At 43.7% G+C, this 18,105-nt stretch overlaps 1 protein-coding gene across 2 annotated transcripts in view; it reads left to right on the top strand.

Annotated features, from left to right (window-relative positions):
• The window catches only part of LOC121462843 (serine/threonine-protein kinase Nek1-like), an 88,062-nt gene extending 76,147 nt beyond the window's left edge, over positions 1–11,915 (top strand). For both annotated transcript variants that reach the window (XM_041674805.1, XM_041674804.1), the window contains exon 9: positions 11,786–11,915. In XM_041674805.1, the coding sequence (XP_041530739.1) occupies positions 11,786–11,909 (124 nt within the window). In that variant the 3' untranslated portion in view covers positions 11,910–11,915. The remainder of the gene's footprint in view (positions 1–11,785) is intronic.
• Positions 11,916–18,105: the final 6,190 nt, after the last annotated feature.

The following is an 18,105-nucleotide window of genomic DNA, read 5'->3' on the forward strand; positions in this document are numbered from 1 at the left end:
AAATAGCTTACACAAGACACAAGATGGAGGCGGAGGACAAAATGGAGGACCTTTTGTTCTTCAGTCATGAAGGGGCAGGACATTTGATGCCTTCGGCAGCAGAAGCAAATCGTTGCTTACCTGCGCTGGGATGTCTGAGAAGCTGCTTGCTTTTGTTGCGTTGATCAGTGTTGAGGATAATGACCCTTCAGGTAACAGTACCTGGTAGGAAGCCAGGATATAGTAGGTTCTTTTGGCAACCCCAAATTTGACCCAATGATTCTGGAATATGTTTCTGCAACACATTCATTAAGCGTGAGAAAAGAACCATGGGCTGGAGAGATGGCTCAGTGATTAAACTCTCTGACTGTAAGGCAGGTGCAGGGGATCAAGTTCATGATAGGGGAACCCACAGAGACAGCTGACCTGAACTCCTGGGAGCTCGTGAACTCTGTATCTACAGCTAAGGGGGTCTGTAGCCTGCATGGGCCCAACCTAAGCCTGCTGCATGTATGTGACAAATGCATGCAAAATTTGGCCTGTTTGTGGGGCTCCTAGCAGTGGAATCAGGACCTGTCCCTGGCTCTTTAGCTGGCTGGCTTTTGGGAACCTATTCTCCATGCTGGGTTGCCTAGCCCAGCCTTGATGCAGGGGGAGGAGCTTGGTCCTGCCTCAACTTGATATGCCATACTTTGTTGACTTCCATGGGAGGCCTGCCCCTTTCTGAATGGAGTGGGGGAGGGTGGATGTAGAGGGTGGTAGATGAAAGATGGGTGGAGGAAACAGGAGGAGAGGAAGGAGGGGAAACTGTGCCTGGTATGTAAAATAAATGAGAAATTAAAAAATTAAAAATACAGTTTTCTGGCTGCTTTTCCACGGGACCCAGGTTCAATTCCTAGCACCTACGTGGTGGCTAACAACAGTCTTTAACTCTGGTTCCACGGCATCTGATTCTGGCTTCTGTGTGCACACTAAGCAGAGACATACATGCAGGCAAAATGCCCACACACATAAAAACGAGTAAATAAAAAGTTAAAAACCCAATCCACGTTGTCTTTGAGAATACTAGAAATAGTTACGAACATCTATCTGTCATGCATTCAGCACTTGCTACAATAGGGAATATTTTTAAAACCATGAAATTTTAACCTGCTATTTAAAAAGTCAGATTGTTCAGAATGTAGAATGAACTCCTACAAGCTAACAACAAAAATACCAACAACCACATTAAAACCTGGCCAAAAGATAGGAATAAAATTCCTACAAAGAAGATGACTAGGGTCTAGGGAGATGGCTTGGGAACTAAGAGTATTAGCTCCTCCTGGAGAGGACCTGAGTTCAGTTCCGAGCAATAGGCTGTATCTCCAGAAAATCCAACACTGTCTTCCAGCCTTCTCCAGTACCTACACAAGTGTGACATACACACAGACACATGCACATGTTTGTAGTAAAAAGGGCGGACTGCATTCCGCCGCCCATTCAGCTTAACCCCTGAAATAACCACACAGAAATTGTATTAATTAAATTACTGCTTGGCCAATTAGTTCTAGCCTCTTATTGGCTAACTCTCACATCTTGATCAACCCATTTCTAATAATCTATATGTCACCACAAGGTCATGGCTCACCGGGAAAGATTCAGCCTGTCTGACCTGGTGACTGGCTCCATGGCAGCAATCTCTGACCCTGCTTTCTTTCTCCCAGAATTCAGTTCTGTTTAACCCGCCTACCTATGTTCTGCCCTGTCAGGCCAAGCAGTTTTTTTTATTAATTAACCAATGAAAGCAACAATTCATTAAAATGTTTGAAAGAAGATAGACAGAAATACATTCGTAATAGGGCAGGTCCTAGCTACTCAAGAGGCTTAGGCGGAAAGACCCCAAGTTCAAAACCCACCTAGACTACAAATTGAGTTCATGGTTACCTAGGCAATTTAGTGAGAATCTCCGAAAAAGAAAATGACTGGCTGCTGAGAGGCTCAGACTGACACCTTGAACTCAATCCCTGGAATGCCCATAAAGATGGAAGGAGAAAAAGTCCCACAAAGCTGTCCTCTCACCTTCACACAGGCATCACGGTGGGTATGCACTTTCCTCTAACAATATATAACATAAATTAACTTTTTAAAGAGTTTGAAAGGGCGGGAGGTACAGTTCAGTTTCAGCATTCTGCGCATGTGCAAGGTCTCAGGTTTAATGCCACTACCACAAAACACACACACACACAATGTACTGAGCACCAAGGGTCATCAAGGAAATGAAAACCAGATTATAATAAACTGTCATTTTCTACCTACTAGAATGAATGTAATTTTTAAGACTGGCACTGGGGATTAAGATGACTCAGCGATGAAGAACACTTACTATTGCAGAGGCCCCAGGTTCCAGTCCCAGCATTTACATGGTAATTTACAATCATCAGCAATTCTAGTCCCAGGGACCTGACATAGCACACATACATACACTCAGGCATATATATATATGTAGGTGTGGCCTTGTTGGAGTAGGTGTGGCCTTGCTGGAGGACGTGTATCACTGGGTGATGGGCTTTGAGGTTTCGGAAACTCAAGTCAGGCCTAGTGACACTCTTCCTGCTGTCTGTGGATCCAGATGTAGAACTCTCAGCTACCTCTCCAGCACCATGTCTGCCTGCATGCTAATGCTACCGTGCACACCTGACAATCATGGACTAAATTTCTGACCTGTAAGCCAGGCAATTCAATGTTTTCCTTTAAAAGAATTTCTGTGGTCATGGTGTCTCTTCACAGCAATAAAGCCCTAACTAAGACGTAAAAGAAATAACTATTTTGAAACAGTGCTGTAATGTTGGAATAGTGTTTGTGTAGCCTGAATGGGGCCCTAGCTCAGAAGTGGGGAAGATAAGAGGTGTTGGTGGCCACTTTGTACCTTCTCAAGCTGCTAGGGAGCACACAAAGGAATGGAAATGCTTGGAGACACACTGCACACTCACACAAGCTCACATACAACTCTTCAGAGCAGAATTCCCACATTAGGACACAAAGGAGAAATAGTTTAAGTGCTTCCCAACTGATGGGCACATAAACTACATATGGTGTGCCCATACCACGGAATACTAGTCAGCAGTAAAAATCCTGAAACACTCACACGCACTGCAGCAAACATGTTCTGCCTTTCAAAATAAAACAAGCGAGGGCTCCTAGTTAGCTCTTCTCTTGTAAAGGACCCAAGTTCAGTTAGTGCCTACATCCAAATCAAGGCAGATCTGAAGCCTTTAGCCTCCATGGGTACCTGCATTCATGTGCACATCCTGTGCACACGCCCCCCCCCCCCACAATTAAAATAAAACAAACCTTTTCTTAAAAGAAACATGGAAAGTGAAAGAAGCCAGTAACAAAACACCTATAACTCTATAATTATATGCATATAAACACTATCTACAAAGCCAAAAACAATAAATTAATGGTTTACTAGGGTTAAATACTAGGGTTAGGTTGAAAGCAGGGGTTGTTGGTGTTTCCATTATGTCCCCGGGTTCCCAGAACAAAGATTCACAAACCGGACACCTCAGAAAACGGGAAATTAATTCTGCATTCTAGAGGTTAGAAACCTGAAACCCGAATGCAGGTAGGACCTTGTTCCCTCTTAACTGTCTAGGAAAGATCCTGCTGGGGCTTGCCCATGGTTTCCCTTCCACCAACTCCTCCCAGGTTCTCCCCACCCACCAAAATCCACACCTTTTCTTTCTCTCTCTAATTAGAAAACAGGAGAGAGAGAGAGAGAGAGAGAGAGAGAGAGAGAGAGCGCAAGAGAGAGCGCACAAGATATATACATATTCTCTTACACAGAAATCATATTTAAAAAAACAAACAAACAGAAACCACGATTAGTTAGGGTTCTCTATGGTAACCAAATCTATAGAATGACTCTCTCTATATATGTCTAGAAAAGGGGTTTATTAGAATGACTTACAGACTTTGGCCCAGTTAATCCAACAATCCAACAATGGGTGCCCGTGAATGGAAAGTCCAAGAATCCAGAAGTTGCTCAGTCCAGAAGGCTGATGTCTCAGCTGGTCTTCAGCAGATGCTGGAATCCTGAAGGAGTAGATTCCAATGCCAGCGGAGGAATAGACTTGCTAGCAAGGTGAGAGAGAGCAGGCCAAGAGCCACTTCCTTTTTCCAGGTCCTTACCTAGGATCCCAGCAGAAGGCATGGCCCTGATTAGATCTGGATTAAAGGTGTGTCTTCCTACCTCAAAGATCCAGATTAGAAGTGGAACCTCCCACTTCACATTCAGCACAGAGGTCCCTCACAGGTGTGCCCTGTGTTTGGGGGTTTTAATTAGTTCCAGATGTAGTTAAGTGAACAGCTAATAGCTATCCCACATGATATCTGAGCAGAAGAGACCCCACTGGAGAAAACTAGCTTTTCCTTCGCGAGTGGCTGTCAGTTAGTGACAGCTTCTGGATGGGGAATCGGGGCTTCCGTTCACTGCTCCCTCTCAGCGCTGGGACCCATCTGGCTTTGCCCTTTGTAGGCACTGTGTGTGCTGCCACAGTCTCTGAGTTTCTTATGTGCATTAGCTTTGCTGAGTCTAGAAGGCTCTGTTTCCTTAACGTTGCCCATCCCCACGGGCTCCTAGCATCTTTTTAACTCATCTTCCACAGGGTTCCCTGAGTTCTGAGGGGAATGATTTGAAGAAGGTAACTCTTTTAGAACTGAGCGTTCCTAGGTCTCTCCTCTCTGCACATTGTCCGGCTGTGGGTCTCTGTATCTTTTCCCATCGATCGAAGGAGGGAGCTTCTCTGATGGTGACTGAAGAAGGCATCAGTCTATGAGTACAGCAAACTGTTGTTATGAGTCAATTCTATTTCAATTTTTCTTCATCAGAACAGTAGTATTTGGTTTTCCCCTAGATAGTCCCAGGGCTATCTAGTCTCAAGTTCTTGGCTACCCAAGCAGCATTATGTATGGGTCCCGTCTCATGGAATGGGTCTTCAGGCAAATCAGAATCATTGGTTGCTCCCAAAAGCTTTGTGCCACTATTGCACCAGCGCATCTTTCAAGCATATCACACTTGCAAATCTCAGAGCTATAACTGGGCTGGTGTTTACCTTTCTCCTCTGGTAGTATGCAAAATACCTTCAGATACTGTAAACACTAGTCTGAAGCCATGAAGGTTCTGGGTAGGCACAAGATCAACTTCTCTGTGTTCAGGGAGTATGTAGGTATTGTCTTCAGCAATTGGATCTTTCCAACAGTTTGTGGAGCCTAATCAAAAGCATTGTCAATAGCTTGGGTTGTTGGGGTTCCCATGGAACCTTTGGCCAAAAACTCAATTATATTTAACTAATTCCTGGCTCTGGAGTTTTCATTTGGTAAAGAGAGATATCTATTTGGGGCTTTGTTTCCCCTACTATTTGGTGATCCCATTTATATTTCTTTCATATATGTTTATGTTTTAAGAAATGTCTTGTGTAGTAGGTTTCCACACAACCCCTCAATTGCCCTTAGCTGCCCTTCCTGGTATCCCCTCGCTTACCCATATATTCTCTTCTTCCCCTTTCATTTCCCCTCCCACATCCCTGTCCACTCATGACTGTTTTCCCTTTCTCAGGAGATCCTTCTGTCTCCACTAACCACTTACTCTATACCTAATCTCTGTGGTTATGTGCACTGTAGCCTTCCCATCAATGACTTAAGAACTAACATCCACATATAGGCGAATACAATCAAAATTATCTTATTGGGTCTGAGTCACCTCACTCAGGATGATTTTTTTTCTAACTCCATTCATTTACTTGTGAATTTTGTGGGTTTTTTTTTTTAAGAGTGAGCAGCATTCTGTTGTATAAACATTTTCTTTTTCCAGTTATTTGCGGATGGAGATCTAAGCTGTTTCCAGGTTCTGAATAGAGCAGCGATGAGCATAGTGACGCAAGTGTCTCTATAGAAGGATGTCGAATCTTTTGACATTTTCCCCAGAGTGGTACAGGTGGATCGTGAAGTAAATCTATTCCCAGATTCCCGAGGAAATGCCACTGTGATTCCCTCCAGCAATGGAAGTGTTTTCCCCTTACCATACATCCTCGCCAGCTTGAGCTGTCACTTGTTTGATTGATATTAGTATTGCTGACAGGTGTACGATGGAGTCTTAAAGTAGTTTTGATTTACATTTTCCTGATGGCAAAAAATGTTGAACACTTCTTTAATGTTTCTCAGACATTTGTGTTTCATCTTTTGAAAATTCTATTTAGATCTGTACTCCGTTTCTATACGGGTTATTTGTGGGTTTTTTTGTATATATTTTAGATATTAGGTATCTATTGGATGTGTATTTCGGGAAAATCTTTTCCCCTTCTGTGGGCTGCTGCTTTGACCAACTAATGTTGTCATTTGCCTTCCAGACACTTTTCGGGTTCACGAGGTCCCGTTTATTGATTGTGGTCAGTTCCTGTGCTGTCAGCGTTCTGTTCAAGAAGTTGTCTCTGTGTCAATGAGTTCAAGACTATCTCCCCACTTCCCCTTCTCTCAGAATTCATGTATCTGACTGACAATATAGAACATAGTTTAACCTGACCAATTTTTCAAAGACCGTATTTCAGTATCGGGTCAGTAATAGGTTCTTGGTATGTTGTTTGAGGAAGTGCCATTTCAGCATAGACTGTGAACAAATAGGGAATGATTGCTAATGAATGTGAAGTTTGGGGGTGGGTCATCAAAACGGTCTACGATTGTGAGAGTGGTTATCTAATTCTAAGACTCTGCTAAATGCCATGGGCTCGTAAGCTTTCTTCTTGGAAACATTTTAAAAATTCTACTTCTTTTTATTTCATGTGTCTGCATGTTTGCCTGCATACATGGAAGAACACTTCATGCATGGCATGCTTGGCACCTGCAGAGGCCAGACAAGGTTGTAGTGTCCCCTAGAGCTCAGGGCTACAGATGTTTGTGAACTGCCTGAGCGGTGCTGGAAACCAAACTTGATTTCCCTGCAAGTGCAGTAAAAATTCTTCCCCTCCCCCAAAGATTAACTTTTATTTTATGCATGTGTGTATGTGCACCCTGTGTGTGCAGGTGTCTGTGGGGGCCAGAAAAGGGTGTGAGACCCTCTAGAGCAAGGGTTACAGGTTTTTGTGAGATACCTTTGTGGATGCTGGGGACCAAACTTGAGCCCTCTGTGAGATCAGCAGATGCTCTTAACTGCTGGGCCATGTCTCTCCAGCTTCCAGCAGTGCTGTTCTTAACCCCTGCGCCCTTTCTCTAGACCAGAGCTGGATATTTCTGAAGAGTGGCTAACCGAGCTATGAATTGTATCTCAAGTGAAGCGGTGAAAATACCATCCTTGCTCTCTATGGTTAATTCTCCATTCGAGGGCATCGGCTTGCTTCTGTCAGATAAGTAAACAAGTCCTGATGTCAGGAAACTGAGCAAGGAGTGAGTGTCAGGCTGAAGAGATGGCGCAGCTGGCGAAGGTGCTCGCTGCCAGGCTTGATGACTTGCGTTCGATCCCTGCGACTGGCGTGGTGGGAGAGAACCAGCTCTCACACATATTCTCTGACCTCCACACATGCCCCATGGCGTGCACATGCGTAAACGCCCACAGGCAAAAAGAAGAAAATGCCCAATCGCGGGAACTGTTAGCAGGTGCTGTCGGTGTTTGGGGAGGAAGGACGAGGATGAGAGAGAACAGAGGGATACAGGCAAGGTGGGATTTAAATGAAACCCTGAACCACAAGTGAGATTCATTGAGCTTTCTGGGGATTTGGAATGGCTGGAAATTCACTCCGTGTCTAGTGTTCCTCTTGTCCCCAGGACTCTAAGCTTCCTTTGTCTTGACACTGATCTAGACTCCAGCTGCTCATTGCTGCACCTGGGGCATGCCCTGCTGCCCGCTGCATTCTAGTTGCAACCAGTGGTGGTGGAGTGACTTGCTTGCTGGGTGGGGTACCAGCTCCGGGCCAGCATGGAGTGGGTCTTTGTTCACGAAGAATTCTTGTGAACTCAGTAATCCTGACAAGACCAGCTGGTCAAGCTTTTAATTTACTGGTTCTCTACCTATGGGTTGTGACCTCTTTGGGGTCGAACTACCCTTTCATGGTGATCGCATATCAGATATTTACATTACAATTCATAACAGTAGCAAAATTACACTTGTGAAGTAGCAACGAAAATAATTTCAGTGGTTTACGGTCGCTGCAACGTGAGGAACTGTATTAAAGGGTCGCAGTGTTAGGAAGGTTGAGAACCACTGCTCTAGGTGCTTGTGCGGAGAGAATCGGCAAGACAGGGATACTCTCAGCAGCCCATCTTTGAGGAACAATCAGGAATCACTTTGTAGAAGCCAAAATCTAAGAGCGTTGCTGCAATTTCGAGAAAAGAGCTGAGCCGGCTGAGTACTATGGACTCTCTGGAGGCTCGCTGGCTTCGAACACAAACGATGACGTCCCCAGAGGGTGGCTCTGCTCTCATCAGTCTCTATCCTCACTGCTGCTAATAGTAAGATGTCTCCTGTGACTGGAGACCATTCCTGCAGGCTTCTTCTGGTTGCTGTGGGCAGATCCAAAGTGTCTTATTTATGTCATCTAGACCTCAAGCAACCTGAGTGCAGGATTTGGTTGTCATCCTCACAGATGGTATCTCCCCGATGGTGCATAGTTCCTGGCATGGCAACCTTCAATGAATAATGTCTGTATATATTACAGCTTACTTCTAACACCCAAAATCTCATCTCTTGGTTTATCATACCTACTTACTGTAAAGGCAGGAGGCACCTGTGAACACTGGGAACACGCATCCTGACAGAAAACTGTTTTCACGTGTTTTGTATAAAATCAAGTAAGAAACGAATGCAATGGGTAGTGGTGGCACACACCTTTAATGCCGGCACTCGGGAGGCAGAGGCAAGTGGACCTCTGTGAGTTCGAGGCCAGCCTGGTCTACAGAGTGAGCTCCAGGACAGCCTGGGCTACAAAGAGAAAACTTGTCTTAAAAAAAAAAAAAACAAAAACAAAACAGAAATAAAACAACAACAACAGCAACATAAAAAAAACGCCAACCAATTAAACAAAAAAGAAATGAAGGCAATACATTAATTATCTTAATGATGCTGATAACATTACTTGGAGGCCATCCTCATTTGATGTTTGGAAATATGTTCTTACATTGTACCATTCATCTAAATTCCATTTTCTTCCCAGAAGACTATAGATGCTTTTATAAATACAGTGCGCGAAACTGCACTAGATGGCTCAGTGGTTTGGAGAACACCATTCTTGCTTGTAATTCTAGCTCCAGGGGGCACAACAGCCTCCCGGGCTACCTGTATTCGCAGGTACACACCTTCCCACATATACATAACTATAAAAATAACAAATTAGAAACTAGCAGATGAGAAGGAGTCAGATCAAAGGGCTGAGTTTAAGTGGTGCGTGCTTAGCCATAGATGGCAGTGTTAAAGTCCTCCACCCCTAAGACCTAGGGAACATCTTGGAGGAAGGCTGGGATGAATCTAAGGGCAGGAAAAGTGTTGGGAATCCCTGTCTTCAGTACATGACTTGGCTGTGGCACAGCTCACGGCAGTTGTGGTCATATGTGCAAGACCTCCACGGGATCAAGCCAGTTCAAACTCTGCAGGGGTGGTGGTGCACATTTTTAATCCCAGCATTCCAGGCAGTGACAGGCAGATCTCTGTGAGTTTGAAGGCAGCTTGGTTTACAGAATGAGTTCTAGGCCAGTCAGAGCTACATAGTGAGACCTTACCTCAAACAGCAATGAAACAAAGCATCATCATCAACAACAACAATGAAAGAACTTCAGAATGAGCGAGGGAGCGATGCCCATGGCCCCGCTCCCAGCCGAGGAGCTATTAGTTACTTTGCGAGGGAAGGAGAGGCACTTTTCTATGGGTTTGTGTTCACTTGTGCATTGCCTGTGCCTCACTGGACATCCCCATGCACATATGGGAAGAAAAATGAATGAAATTGGGAAGGAGATATGCTGGGGTGTAGGGATGTTGAAACAGAGAATAGGGGATGGGTGAGATCAAGATACCTTGTGTACTTGTATAAAATTTTCAAATAATAATTTTTTAAGATGAGCCTGGACATGCCACCAAAAGAGAAATGTAACTCCAGGCCAGACTCAACTCCTTGTGTCCTGCCTGCAGGACGTGCTACAGCAATGGGGACACAAAGCTCATGGAAACAACCAACTCATAACCGTTTTGATTTAAGGGCCATTCCACAGATGGAATCTATACCCAATATTGTTGGGTGACCAACAACCCAGAGACCTAGAGTAAAACCAAATACAATGGTCTTAACAAATAGTGCTATCATGATTCCTAATGACATTGTACTATTCTCATCGACTAGTGCCTATGGTCTATCTAAATCCACACTCTATCTCTACTATTCACAGAGATCCTCCTGCTTCTGCCTCCAGAGCAATGGGTTTAAAGGCGTGTGCCACCACCACCTGGCTCATTATTATCTCTTAGAAACCTGTTCTTTTTTTCCTAGGTGTGCTTGTTTTTCTTGTTGTTGACTGGATGGTTTGGTGTGTTGGTTTATTTGTGTTCCTCTACCTGGCTGTAGATACACTGCTGCCTATGGCTTGCTCTTTCTGTCATGGTGTTGGTGTAGACAGCATAACATTTACTACTGCAGCCACATAGAAGACACAACACCACCCCATCAGTCATTCACACTGTTGGCAACCATTAGCATTCTCCACCTTCCCAAAGTAAAATCCAGCCCCGTTAGATATTAGCTCCACCTCTCTCCTCCCCTTCTGAATAGTCTGTGTAGAGCTGGAGGCACACATGAATTGGGCAAATGACCGAGTTTAGGCCTGGATTACTCTTCTTTCCCTCCAGACCTTTCAGAGATAGAAAAGCCGTCCAAGACCCACTGCTCAGCCGTGGGACAGGGCACAAACTCTCTACATAACAAGGAGGATTTCTAGGAAGCTGTATTTTACAATAAAGCTTAAAACTGAAGCCTGTTGGGGAGCTCGCTCCCTCATGGGTTCTCCCGATTTAGATTCTGGGACCTATTCAGTTCACGTACATTGTACTCTCTCAACTGCCAGAAACGAAGGAGAAAGATTACGTTACATGGGGGGGTCATATGACAAGGAAGTCCCAGGCTGCCGGACAGAGCCACAGGCTGGACCCTCTGTGGCCAAGACTCATCATCCCTAAGGGATGGCTCTCCGAACGCCAGATGGGCGGTCACTGGCATGGACAGGCAACAGGTGCCCCCAGCCTGTTTTCTTCTCTGACTCCAGGGAACAGCAAATCCTGTCCTCTCTGGAAACATGAACAAGGATGATAAATATTCTCAAGCATTTGAGTTATGCCAAAGGCATGTCTTAAAACCAGAAATAAATAAGCGGCTTTGAACCAAGATGAAGTCACAGAGACAATCTCACAAACATCAGACTCAGGATTTCAGGGCCCGTGTCCTCTCAAGCAGGTGGCATCAAGGTCTGTCAGCAAAAGTGTGTGTGCACGTTTGTATCTTAGCTTGTGTTTTGTGTAAGTGTATACTGTCATTTTTCTAAATACTTTTACAGTGAAATACAATGCTTTATTGGAAATCATTACCTCATTTACAGCAAATTGTTCCTAAATCAATTATTTTCCTCTTTAATTTGACATTCTTCAGAGGATTCCAAGTACACAGCAAACCTTGGTGTTTGGCTGTTTTGTAACTGCTACCACAATACAGTAGTCGTGGGATTTTCTTTTTCTTTGAGGTTGGTTGTGTAGTGGTATCATTTTCTGTGATTATGCTGACTTCACATTGCTTCCTTTTTCCAGTGTGGTGCTTCACATCACTTTCCCAATGTGCAGAGCACTGTTAGCCTCCACGAACTCGCGTGGCTGGCACTGGAATGGCGTTGAGCACGTCGAAGAGACTATCCTCCACCCTCTTCTCATTTAACGCTCCCCACGAGCCCTTAGCTTCATTTAGCAGATGAAAGAAACGAGGCAAGTAACAGTTTCAAATGCTAATTTGCATTTATGCCGAGAGATGTGGATATGTTCAAATTGGGGTTTCCCTCATTAGCCAAAATTGTTTTTAGTAGACTTATTTTTAGGCCACGTTTCGGTTCGCACAAAAACTGAATGAAAAGCGCAGAGATTTCCCATGTGTCCCTGCCCTCGTTCATGCATTCCTCCCCATTCCTAGCATCTCTCCCCACACTGGGATATTTGTTGGAAATCAGAGCCTGCATTGACATATTGCCACACAGGACTCACAGCTCACAGCAGACTTCTCTTAGAGCTGGTATGTTTAACGGCTGTGGAAATTTTGTAATGACATTTATCCATGGCAATAGTATTGCTCCGAGAGGCTTTGTTGCTTCAACTATCCTCCGTTCTCCACCTTTCTCCCTCTACCCTCCTAGCCCTCGGTCACTGCCAATTTTCTTACTGTCTTAATGTTGGTAGTTTTGCAGTTTTCAGACTGTCACACACTTCAAGTGACACAGGGTGTGGGTTTTTCAGACTGACTCCTTCAGTTAGTGGTATGCATTTTTAAGGCTTCTCTGCATATCTATTTTAAAGATTTGGTTATCTTATACTCATGTATGTGTTTTTAGGCACACATGTGTGTTTGTGGGTGTCCACAGACATGAGAAGGTGGCCATGGAGCACCTGAAGTGGGTGTCACAGGTTTGGAGTCACTTGATGCTGGTGCTGGCAATTCCAATTCTGGTCCTTCCATAGAGCAGTCAAGGCTCTCAGGCTTGGAGCCGTCTCTCCAGTCAGTCTCTGGGGAGTCCTATGTGTATTCTCTGGGTATTTGGTAGCTCATTTCTTTTAGTAGCTAAATGGTGTTTCCAGACAATGGGCATGAGTTCATTTATCTATTCAGCTGCTGAAAGACATCTTGATTTCTTATAAGCTATAGCAATCAGGAATAAGGCTGGCTATTAGGTGCAAGGTTTTGTGTGGAAATAGACTCTTTTCTCCTTTAGGTAAATTTCCAGGAGCTCAGCTGCTGGGTTGTATAGTAAGAACATCTTTAGCTTTGTAAGAGATTGCCCGACTATCTTGGCTGTACCATGTTGTATTTCCTCCAGCAGTGGATGAGAATCCCTGTGTGCGAATCTACAGTTCAACGTTATAGCGGCATTTTCTCAGTTAAGGCTCCCTCCTCTCAGGTGGCTCTAGCTTGTGTCAACTTGACATGAAACTAGCCAGCACCTAGTGTGCATTAAAGTGAAAGCCCACAAAAGTCTATTTAATCACTTATTAAGGGGTACAATGGAAAAACAAACTCACCCCAAATGTCTTCAGCTAAGTGGATCGAGCTCCCACAACATTTCCCCTTTTATTTCTAATAAAGAAGGGTCTAATCCTAGCATCAACTACATACTGCTCTTTCAGAGCACCTGCGTTTGGTTCCCAGCTCCCACACCAGGCACTCAGAGCTGCCTGTTAACTCCAGCACCAGGGGATCTGATGCCGTCTCCTGGCCTCCTCTTCTACTGTGTTGTCTTTGCCATGTCACAGACCTAAAAGAAATGCACTGAAATCCTGAGCTGGAATAACTCCCACCCTGTGTTAGGAAGCTTGTTACCAAGAGAGAAAAATGCCACGCTAACCTTCCTGGTTTTGAAGTCTGCGTTATCTGAATTAATATAGTTCTTCCTGTTTTCATTCGGCTAGTGTTCAAGCCATGCCCTTTTCTACCCTTTTCCCTCATGTCCTCTCTTCTTTCCTTCTTCCCAACCTCCTCCTTTTGAAAGAGGGTCTCAATATGTAGACATTAAGATCTTCCCACCTCATCTTCATGAATCCCGAATTACAGGTATGTGCCATTATGCCCACGTTACCTCTACATGTGTTTTATATTTTAATTGCTTTCTTATAGAAAACACGTATTTGCATCTTTTTTGATTCTTTGTTGATCTCTGTGTTGAACTGTCATAATTAGGTCATTAGTGTTAATTGTTTAGTTGATGTGTTGGACTTAGTGTGCCTCCCCACATTTACTGGGTTTTCATTGGTGTCCTTGCTCATTATCCCCATTTTGTCTTCCTCTTCTGCCTTTTGTGGTCCTAATTGATCATTTAGTATCATTTCATTTTATCCTTTTCCTTAACATATATTATGCTTTTTTTTAAAAAAAAATGTGGTTTTGTTTTACATTTGGCTACCCTTGAGTTTGCAATATGCACTTAAAATGAATCCACGCCCATTCTTAAATAATTCTAACTCATGAGGAGTGCAAGGTGGTCATAAACCCTCCTCCTGGTTCTTCATTTCACTTCCCTCTAAGTACAACTAGACATCTATAAATGAAATAAAACGTCACCATTAAAATTTCCACAGCTGTCTGTGATATCAAGTAAGTAGAACAGTAAAGAATTTTGATTTGATCTTTATTTATTCTTCCATTTTCGCACTCTTCTATTCTGTCGTGCATGTGTGTGTGTGCATGTGTGTATGTGTGTGAATGCATGCATATGAGAGAGAGAGAGAGAGAGAGAGAGAGAGAGAGAGAGAGAATTTGACCTGCATGAATGTGCATGCGCCATGTGTAGGTCTGGTTCCCACAGAGGCCAGAAGAGGGTTCGGGAACCCCTAGAACTGGAGTTACAGATGGTTGTGAGCCATGTTTGTGGGTGCTAGGAATCGAACCCAGGTCCTCTGCATCTCTGAAAGAGCAGCAAGTGTTTTTAATCACTGGGCCTTCTCTCTAACCCCTTTCTTTCACTGTATAGGTGTGTGTGTGTGTGTGTGTGTGTGTGTGTAGAACTTCTTTGACACGTCTTATAAAGTAACAGTGCTGCCCATGAATGAATTTCTTCAAAAGATTTGAAGCTAGATCTCACATAGCCCATGCTGGCCTTAACCTCACCTTATTGTTCAAGCGCTATGGTCACAGGCACACATCACAACACCAACTTTCTCTTTGATTTTTCTAATTTTATTTATTTTTGAGTTTTTTAGAGAGTCTCCCTTTATAGCTTGACTGTCCTGACATTCATTATGTAGCCCAGGTTGGCCTTCAGCTCACTGTGTAGTCAAGAATGAGCTTATCCTCTAAGCCCTGTGATCACAGGCATGCATCTCCACACCAGCTATCTCTCTAATTTTTTATTTTTATTTCATGTATTTTATTTTTTAATTTAATTTATTTATTTTATTTTTGAATTTCTGAGACAAAATCTTACTGTGTGGTTCTAGCTGTCCTGGAACTCACCATGTAGACCAGGCTTGCCTTAAACTCACAGAGTTCTGCCTACCTCTACTGAGAACAGGAGAATTCTAGGAAGAAGGAAGCCCATTCCTACCAGTCCTGCCCAGACCCCCGAAGAAGCAGAATGTGACATACCCTGCTAAAAAAGCTACTGAGCCATGTGGCTAACATAGATAAGAATAATGGGTTAATATAAGCTACAAGAGCTAATAAGATAAGAAGCCTGGGCTAAGGGGCTGATCAGTTTATAACCTAATGTAGACTCTCTGAGTGATTTTCTTTGGGGGCTTACTGGCTGTGGAAACCCCAACAAGCAAGCCCTCATGTTACATACCTCTACCTCCTGAGCTCGTGGGATTAAAAGTGAGCACCACCATGCCTAGCTTTCGCTTTTACTTTTGGAGTGGCTCACCACATAGAGAATTGTACCCCAGACTGTTTCAACCAACACCTTCAACATTTTATTGCCCAACTCTTTTCTTGATTTCATGATTTCTGAGGAGACATAGGTATAATTCTAGTCTTTTCTCCTCTGTAAATAGAACGTTGCTTTCCCTCTGCCGCATTTTGAAGAATTAAAGAGTAATAATTTCATTGATTCTAAACTCTAAACGCTATGCCCAGGTGTCGTTTTTCTGCTTATCCTGGTTTAGCCACTTCCTGTTTTCTAAGCTTTCCAGACCTGTAGTTTTGTGTGTGATGCTAATTTGGGGGAATTCCTCGGTCATAACTGCTCAGCTACACCCTCCAATCCTTTCATGAGTCTCCCTGTGTTCTTGGCGCATGTGCACCCCAGCCTTTGAAGTGTCCCATCTGCGCTTGGATGTTCTGCTCTGGGTTTCTCTGGCGTACTCCCCTTCCCTCATTCGCTCTTCAGCTTGGGATCTTTCAACTGAGATGCCCTCCAGCATGGAGATTCTCCCTTCTATGTTCAGTCTACTAATGAACCCATCAAAGGCATTCTTAGCATGTTACAATGTTTTTGATTTCTAGTACTTATTTGGTTCTTAGGAGTCTCACCTCTGCCTAAATTGCCCATTGATTTCCACAGAGTCTACTTTGTCTATTATGTTCCTTAGCCTATTGTTAAATGGCTTATTTATGTAACTATTGTCTTTTCTCTTGAGACTGAGTCTTACTCTGTAGTCCAGGCTGGCCTTGAAGGCACTATGTAGCCCAAGCTAGCCCAGCTCACTGTGCTTTCCCTGCCTCAGCCGGCCAAGTTCTGGCCTTAAAGCTAGGGGCCATCACAGGCAGTTTATTTGTGTTTGTTCTAAATTCTCAGTCTGATAACTTTATTGTTCATGCTTATTTGAAGCTGATTCTCACTCATGCTTGCTTTGCTTGGTCGTAATGTGCTTTTGCCGTTTCATATTTCTTAGAATTTTTTAATTGATTTTATAGAGCTCTACATTTTTCTCTGCTTCCCTTCCATCCTCTCCCCTCCCCTTCAACCCTCTCCCAAGGTCCCCATCCTCCCAATTTTCTCAGGCAATCTTGTCTTTTTCTACTTTCCATGTAGATTAGATCTATGTATGTCTCTCTTAGTGTCCTCATTGTTGTCTAGGTTCTCTGGGATTGTGATTTGTGGGCTGATTTTCTTTGCTTTATGTTTAAAAACCACTTATGAGTAAGTACATATGATAATTGTCTTTCTGGGTCTGGGTTACATGACTCAATATAATGTTTTCTAGCTCCATCCATTCGCCTGCAAATTTCAAGATGTCTTTATTTTTTCTGCTGTGTAGTACTCCATTGTGTAAATGTACCACATTTTCCTTATCCATTCTTCAGTCGAGGGGCATTTAGGCTGTTTTCAGGTTCTGGCTATGACAAACAATGCTGCTATGAACATAGTTGAGCACATGTCCTTGTGGCATGGTTGAGCATCCTTTGGATATATATACTCCAAAGTCTTATTGCTGGGTCTTGGAGAAGGTTGTTTCCTAATTTTCTGAGAAATCACCATACAGATATCCAAAGGGGTTGTACCAGCTTGCATTCCCTCCAGCAATGCAGAAGTATTCCCTTTTCCCCACAACCTCTCCAGCATAAGTTGTCTTCAGTGTTTTTGACCTTGGCCATTCTTACAGGTGTAAGATGGAATCTCAGAGTTGTTTTGATTTACATTTCTCTGATGACTGAGGATGTTGATCATTTCCTTAAGTGTCTTTCAGCCATTTTAGATTCTTCTGTTGAGAATTCTCCATTTAGTTTCGTAACCCATTTTTTAATTGGGTTATTTAGAATTTTGATGTCTAATTTCTGGAGTTCTTTATATATTTTGGAGATCAGACCTCTGTCTGATACGGGGTTGGTAAAGATCTTTTCCCATTCTGTAGGCTGTTGTTTTGTCCTCTTGAACAGAGTTGTTTTCTTTTTTTTTTTTTTCTTTTTTTTTTTTTTTTGGTTTTTCGAGACAGGGTTTCTCTGTGGTTTTGGAGCCTGTCCTGGAACTAGCTCTTGTGGACCAGGCTGGTCTCGAACTCACAGAGATCCACCTGCCTCTGCCTCCCAAGTGCTGGGATTAAAGGCATGTGCCACCACCGCCCGGCTCTTGGAAGTTTTTTTAATCACTGTATGGGTAAAAGCAACTACTGTCAGTCACTGGTCATGAGGTAGTGTGGTGTGCAGATGGGAAGGGTTCTACAGTTCTGTGATGTGACCCAGTCTTGTGACAGAGGACTTCACAGTGAACACATCACAGAGTTTACTTCTGAGCTCTCCTCACCCTTGGGCAGAACAAGATGGCTCGCGTTTCCCTTTTCCAGTCTAATCAGGCTGTAGAAAACCCCAGCTGGCCGAGCTCTCACCAGACATTCCTCCCAAGGCAGGCCTTGCTAAGAAGAGTGCGGCACTTGGGATTATTTTTGAATATTCTTTCCCTTGCCCTGCAGAAGCAGAGGGGCTTTTTCTCTGGCCT

This window comes from Microtus oregoni, unplaced genomic scaffold (genome assembly GCF_018167655.1).
Source record: "Microtus oregoni isolate MIOR12 unplaced genomic scaffold, Mior012 000025F_ref0000491, whole genome shotgun sequence".
NCBI classification, from domain to species: Eukaryota; Metazoa; Chordata; class Mammalia; order Rodentia; family Cricetidae; genus Microtus; species Microtus oregoni.